Source organism: Otolemur garnettii, unplaced genomic scaffold, assembly GCF_000181295.1.
Source record: "Otolemur garnettii isolate 467f Iridium unplaced genomic scaffold, OtoGar3 scaffold00001, whole genome shotgun sequence".
In the NCBI taxonomy this organism is placed as follows: Eukaryota; Metazoa; Chordata; class Mammalia; order Primates; family Galagidae; genus Otolemur; species Otolemur garnettii.
In genome coordinates this window covers 31,861,955-31,869,737 of record NW_003852396.1, presented here as the reverse complement: position 1 = coordinate 31,869,737, position 7,783 = coordinate 31,861,955, and the positions used below count along the sequence as shown (strand labels likewise).

Here is a 7,783-nt window from a genome sequence, read left to right as displayed (position 1 = left end):
ATTTTTGTGAATCTATCTTAAAAAGTACCTATTGAAATAAATTCAGTCAGGCTTCATGTACATGTAAGTAGTACTTAAAGGGATATAGTCTTTTCTTATGCACAAAATCTTACCCAGTTAGTCTTACAAACTTCTTAAATAATCACTGATTGAGTAATAGACAATTACATTCAATTCTTAAAGAATCTATTGAATAGATTTCAACAAACTATAAATACTTTAGAAAAATCATTCAGACCATGTAAACGGATACAGGTAGCTCAATGCATATATGGACCTTTTGCTTTTTTCACTTTCTGTATTTAGTTTGCATTCAGTAAAATTGATTGCAGTTCGTTAAACCACTACTGAGTTTCTTCACTACCTTTTCACCTAACACATCTGTATATCTATCTTCTATGGTATAGATGGTGTCCAACATTTTCAAGGAAATATGCCTGGCTGAGCTGTGGCCAAGAAAACAATTGCTTTGTGAATTGATATATTCATTTGTAAAAAGTGCATACCACTCTTCCCCATAAGGGTGTTATATTACCAAATGAGATAATGTACAAAGAGATCTGGCACCATGTCCTTTACTTAGTGAGTAGTCTACAAATGCAAGTTCTTTTATTCTCTTACATTCTGGGCTCTTGAACACTTCCTATAGTTGCATAGCACTATTATACTTATGACTAAATTTAATTTTATAATAATGCTAAGAGAAATTAAGAAAATATGCACTATTGTGTAGCTCTTATATAGAGGATTTTCACTTTCAATCTTTGTTCAACAACAGGTTGGCCCTGTGATTAATTGTACACCTTTGTATTATGAATTCTGAATTTTTTTAATTTTCTGATTTACTTTTCTGATTCATATTTATTTTAATAAGATGCATTTAGTAAGATGTACATTAATATAATGTATACTTCCCTGATATCTTCTTATTAATGAGCATGGTTTGTTTCTCTTCCACTAGGCTCATGGAGGCCACTCCTAACTCTTAAAATAGAATGTTAAGTTAATTTCATGAACTTTAATTTAAAAGACATTAAAAAACATGGTACATTTATCTTCAAAAGAGTCATTTAAAAATGTAATTAGTAATATTCCCTGCCTTCAGATGTTATATGCCTGTTCTTAAATATATGGTTATAGGACAGAACATCAAACAATTCTTACAGATGCCACACTTTCTATACTAGGCAACAGATAATTTGGCACAAGGAAAAACAGTATTTTCTGTGAGCAGGGACATCTTTATTTTCCCAATGAAGTCACACAGAATAAATAATATATTTAATTTATAAATAAATAATCTATATTTCTTATGGTCATAATTGAGCTTTTACAGATAGATTCTTCCTCTGTTGAACCAGCCAGCCAGTTCTAACCTTCTGTAGTAATCTTGGTCTGAACAAATATCTGGATGATCTTTCTTCGTATTTCTTTGGTCTTCACAGTATAGACTATGGGATTTAGCACTGGGGGTACAAGAAGGTAGGCATTTGCCATGAGGGCATGAGTCAGTGGTGACAGGTGCTTACCAAAACGATGAATGACAGTCACTCCAATGAGTGGCACATAGAAGATGAGAACAGCACAAATGTGAGAAACACAGGTGTTAAGTGCCTTCAAACGGCCCTCCCCTGAGGCAATAGCCATTACTGTTCGGAGAATGAAGACATAAGAGAGGAGGATGGAGAGGGAGTCAGAACCCTTGGTGAAGATGACAGCGATGAGGCCATAGAGACTGTTGACATGGGTGCTAGCACAGGCAAGGCGCATGACATCTTGGTGAAGGCAGAAGGAGTGGGACAAGATGTTAGAGTGGTAGAAAGGGAGCCTTTTGATGAGAAAAGGCACAGGCAAAACAACACAAACTGCCCTTGACAAGATGACCACCCCTGTTTTGCAGACCACACCACTGGTTAGAACAGTGCTATATCTGAGGGGACTCCAGATTGCCACAACTCGATCAAAGGCCATTGCCACCAGCACACCAGACTCAATGGCCGAGAAGGTGTGGATGAAGTACATCTGAACAAGACAGGCATCAAAAGCAATAAACTTGTAGTTAAACCAGAATATGCCTAACATAGAGGGCAAAGTACAAAGGGCAAGCCCCATGTCTGCCAAGGCCAGCATGCACAGAAAGTAGTACATGGGGATATGCAGGGACGATTCAGACTTGATGGTAGAGATGATGACACCATTGCCAAAGAGGGCAATGGCATAGATAGCACCCAGTGGGAATGCCATCCAGTAATACTTTTGCTCAAGCCCTGGAATTCCAGTTAAGACAAAGTAAAGATGTTGGAAGTGGGAGTGGTTATTATCTGCCATGATGCCAACGTGAAGTAAGCATGGGAAGGGAGCTGGCTGGATCCTCAAGAGTGGCTTCCTAAAAATACAATGACAGAGATTAACAATATGTTAGATTCTGACTTCCCTGGGAGTGGAGCTATTTTATTTTCACCCTAGAAATAAAATAATGGGTCTATATGTAAAAGGGAGGGAAATGTAAGAAAGGATGGAATCCCTGAAATTACTACTGTACAGTGTATTCTGTTGAGGGAGTTTCCACTGACAAAGGGGAAAATTACTCAAGTAAAAATGTCATATTTAGTTTAAAGCCCCCACTGTAGGTAAATCGTCTTCTACCTCTCCCGTTCTTTCTTCCCTCTTTCTTATCAGTATCATATATTTGTTGATTCAAAGCCTGAGGACATAACAACCCAGACAATATAAAATAGGAGTCCATATAAAATATGAATTATTTGATTACCCATAAAGGATACCATTCCCACCCATTATACTCCTAAAGCTAAGGGATCTCATGAAGGTGACTGATCATATATCTATGGCAGGTGTGATAATACCCAGAGCACATGCCTATGCTTCTGCTTGACCATGGCCCTCTTTCCTTCTCCCTGAGTCTGCATGAAGCCTTAGAATCATTCTCAACTGAAGAACTGCAGGCAGCCGCTTTAATTGTCTAAAACAAAATGTGTTTACTCTTTCTGTATTAGTGGAATCTTAGCAAAGAGGGAAGCAAATTATAACAATTTGGAAAAGCAACAATAGCAATTCTTTTTTACAGTATCCCATTCTGTCCAAAAGAAAGTAAAATACCCAGGGTTCATCTGAAGCTCTTTTCAGAATCAAAATTATCTGGTAATCTTTTTTTGTTAAGACACGGTAATCATGTTACACCCTGACTGAGTCAATATGGAGGCCTCATTGGAGCTCTGGAAAGTATGTGCACACTGCCAGAACCAATAATTGTGTTTACTCCCAAACACCCATTGATAAAGTCAGTTGAATTTGGACATGCTTGCCAGTCACAGTAGAACATACTCTCTTTGAAAATCCTGAAAAGCCATCAAACATAAGACACTTTTCAGTTGCTTTTATAAATGATTGGAATCAAGTTGACTAAGAGGCAATGTAATGTTAAGAGCATGGACTTTACATCCACATATCCTGTCTTCAGATCTCCAATCCCCCAGTCTTCATTGTAGGCCCTACATATGTTATGTAAGGTGGGACAATTAAGTTAGTGAACTCATCCTAGAAAAAGTGCTACATATCTCATTGCTGAATATCACTACAGTTACCAGATGGCCAAGGAAGTACTTCAAAGGCAACTATAGTGATATTCAGCAATGAGGTATGTAGCACTTTTTCTAAAATGAGTTCACTAACTTAATTGTCTGACCTCATATGTGAATAATAACATCACCACTCCACAAGATCAGTGTGTGTAAAGGCCTGAGGGGGGACAATATGGTCTTCTTATTATGTTTACTGGGAATTAAAAAGTTCTGCTATTTCACATGCTCTAAGCATTGGTATTGGATTTGCTATTCATTTTTTTCTTATTTGTTGTTCATTTGGATTTTTTGATCAGAGTCCATTGCAATTACTGAAACTGAAAACTAGCAGATTCTCTTCTCTTCTTTCACAAAGAATCACATTTAATTCTGTATCCTTTATAATTTTTTACCCTCTTCTCTGTATCAAGCATCATTCCCCATCTCCCTTACTATATATATGACCAAGCCTTCTTATGATGATTCCAAAATCATAATATAACTTTTTGAAATCTCCTAAAACATCATCTTTGAAAGAATTCTTAGCATGCTTGCTTCAGCATCAGCCAGGCTATTTTATCTTATTTCTATAAAACGTGTACTTCCTGTCATAGATCTTATGGAGGAAGTAAGATTTGCCTTACATGGTCTCTTATTAAGACAGGTAACAGTTCAAATATATTCCTTCTTATATTACCAACATATACTTTCTGTCCTTTGATAAACTGTTTAGTTTTTGTATGGCTTAGTGAATTTTGAGGGGGGAAATGTTCTTGTTAAGTTTCCCAAATAATTCTAATAAACAGTGGGAATGAGGAAAAATTTGTAAGTGAATGAGTGAGAGAAGGGAGAAGAAAATAAGGTGGGAGGAAGGAAGGAAAGAAAAGGGGGAAAAGGAAAACAATTTTTAAAATGGCAGAGGTAAAAATTAGTCTATTTTGTATTTTACTAACTAAAAAACTGAAGCCTAGATTAAAAAAAATAAATTTCCCTGAGTTTATCTTGTTAGTTGTAAAACAAATGAGAAAAAGAGAGTGGAATAGGGACTTTGCAGAGAAATATCACCATTAAGTGTAATGGGACCTTAGGGACTCCCTTAGAGAAGATAGAGTCCAAACTGCCTCTCTTGACCAAGACTTTTACTCCATGACAAGGGTCCTCAGATTTTATTATTTATCTATGTTGCCCAGTGTCTAGAAAATGTGTAGACTTCAATGAGACTTTAGTTTTTCACCCCAAGTTCTGCCTTTGAAATTCTTCTCTGATCTGCATCCTCTGCATCGACACTTCCACACTTAGGAGATAAAAGACTGTGTAATCATGTTGTACCTGCACCTAAGCTCTCACAAGCTGTGTAGCCTCATTATAGATCCTAGATTGAAGGAGCAGGTGGAAAATAAAATAAATTATAAAGTACTTCTACTATAAGAATGGCAGAAATAAAAGAAAACAAAACAAAAAGCCCCACATTCCTTTCATTTCCAGGTTTTCAGACTTTCTAGGACATTTGGAGATACTACAATCAGACTGGGACTGTTCTTAAAATAGAATTTTACCCTTTATCATTCTGAGACACGACAGGCAGCAAGGACCTGAGGAAATAGGGATAAAAGCCCTCTTGATACAGAGATTAACTCTAAACACCCCTCATCTGATGATAAAGGCACAGAGTTATTTTCTCAAGACAACTATTCTCAAACTTCATTCTTTTCTAGATGGAAAAGATTTTAAAGAGTCAATAACTAACCAACAAAGTGATATACATGCAGTATTCTAAAGGTGACACTTACCTTCTGCCTACATTAGTTCCAGTAACTGGGAACCCTTACCTTCAAAGGCAATGAATCTACTATAGTGTATCAGATACCTACCCACCTCTTAGAAAAGGGTCATCTAAACACCATTATGTTAAAGAAGTTGGTTGACTTCATATCTTTCCCTTAAAGCAGATGTGAGGGGGAAAGGTGATAAGACAGAAAACATAGGTACATGGGCTTGGAAATGAAGGACAGGGAAGACAAGGGGCACAGAAGGGAGTGGTTAGAAGCCAACTGAAGACGTCGATAATTAATCATATCTGAATATATTCTGCCCCCAAACCAACCTTATTCTCTGGTTTTACTCTAAAACTTACCAGGTTGCTGAGAAGAACCTCAGCTAGAAGATTCTGAAGCAGCCTGAGGCTCACCTGGCAAAACCATTGTCACTACCTCTAGAGTACTTTTATGCCCTGAGCCTTTCCTGCATTCCTCCCCTTATTGTGCTCTGGGGAGTTTTTCAGATCCACAAACAAAGATATTCCTGGGGAGTTCAAGACCCAGGAGGTTTTCCCAGGGCTGTCAAATCAATCCCTAGATGCCTAGATTCCCATTTTTGAGAAATGAGATAATATTGAGGAGGCTATTAAAAAACTCTGTGTGTGTGTGTGTGTGTGTGTGTATGTGTGTGTGTGTAAGTTTGAGGGGTTGGGAGGTTCCAGAGGCTGGCTACTGTTCAATCACAATACCACAATCTCTTAGTCATCTCACTGTTTTCCTTCCTTCCTTCCTTCCTTCCTTCCTTCCTTCCTTCCTTCCTTTCTCTTTCTTTCTCTCTTTCTCTCTTTCTCTCTTTCTCTCTTTCTCTCTTTCTTTCTTTCTTTCTCTTCCTTCCTTCCTTCCTTCCTTTTTTCTCTCTCTCTCTGCTTCCTTCCTTCTCTCTCTCTCTCTCTTTCTTTCTATCTTTCAATAGAGTCTCACTCTGTTGCCCTTCGTAGAGTACTATGGCATCATAGCTCATGCTCAAACTCTTGGGCTCAAGAGACCCTCTTGCCTCAACTCCTGAGTAGCTGGGACTACAGGTGCCTTCCACAATACCTGGCTATTTTTACAGATGGAGTCTCACTCTTGCTTAGACTGGTCTCAAGCAATCCACCTGCCTGGCCTCTGAGAGTGCGAGGATTTTAATCATGACCCAGCATGCCTGGCCATCTCACTGGTTCTATGACCTGGATATATGATACATCTGTATTTTCTCAAAACACAAGAAAAATAACAAGAACAACAACAACAACAACAAAAAACTTCAAGAAAATGTGGTTCCAACTCAATTCTTTTCCTATCAGTTTCTACAGAAAAATATTTACCCCCCATTCAAAAGGCTGTGATAATTTAATACAATTTCTCTCAATTGACCTCCTTTCTTAACATCTTGCTGAACTACATTCATGCCCATCTTTCCCTATCCAGAGTAAATTCCCCCTTCATAGATTCAATAATAACACTAATACAATATTATCTTTAATTCTACTTCCTACTACCTTTTGGTTTTCTCATTCTACCTTCTCCCTTGGCCACTGAATTTATGCTTATGCATTTTTAGCTCTCACACAAAATCAGATTTTTCCAAATCTATATTTCTGATAATGACCCTCGTCTTGAATTTTACACAGTTAACATGTTTCTTTGCAGTGGTCATTTTCATCTCTTGATCACAGGGAATTCCCACAATGAATTGAGGAATGAGGCCTCTTCTCTCATTTACACAATAGCACACAAAAACATGCAACAATAATGAAAGCCACTCAGGAAGACATTGCTACACATCAACACAAACGCAAACTTGAGACACTGATATACCAAGGTTATGAAACATTATTGAGTTGTATGTATAGTACTGCCCATGTAAATGCATGGTGGCAAGTTCACAAATTTAATTGTCAGACTGAAGGTGGAAATATGGGAGGACTGGGCACTGGGAACTGAGGCAGTGGAGAATCTCTTCTTGATGTGCCTACATAAATTGAGTTTTGCTAAGTTAGAAGTTTAATGAAATTACATAAGCCAAAGTTTAACCTGTTTGAGATTTGACTGATAATGGCAGGCAGGTAATAATGGTCAAGGAAATAGACATTGGAGATGAGAATTTTAAAGAGAGTATGTATATAGTCAGACTACATTGCATATTAAATTAGAAGCCTGTTGAAATATGCAGCAACTGAGGCCTCTCCTGAAAGATAAGAATAGTCTGGCTGAGGCTTCCTTTCCCCTAAGTGAGACTCTTAAACTTCCCCAGATAAAACCCTGGGTGAAAGTCACTGACAGAGAGTTTTAGTAAAGACTTAACCTCTTCTCTCAATAAGAGTTTGTACAGGGGTCTGTGAAAATTAAGAGCAGAGTGTAGGACTTCCTCAAAACAGTACAGACACCAAGACTGTAAAATAAAAG

At 37.7% G+C, this 7,783-nt stretch overlaps 1 protein-coding gene across 1 annotated transcript; it reads right to left on the bottom strand.

Annotated features, from left to right (window-relative positions):
• Positions 1–1,371: 1,371 nt before the first annotated feature.
• LOC100955366 (olfactory receptor 51H1-like) lies at positions 1,372–2,328 on the bottom strand. The gene has a single exon (XM_003780960.1). The coding sequence runs from the start codon at positions 2,326–2,328 to the stop codon at positions 1,372–1,374; it is 957 nt and encodes a 318-aa protein (XP_003781008.1).
• Between the last annotated feature and the right edge of the window lie 5,455 nt (positions 2,329–7,783).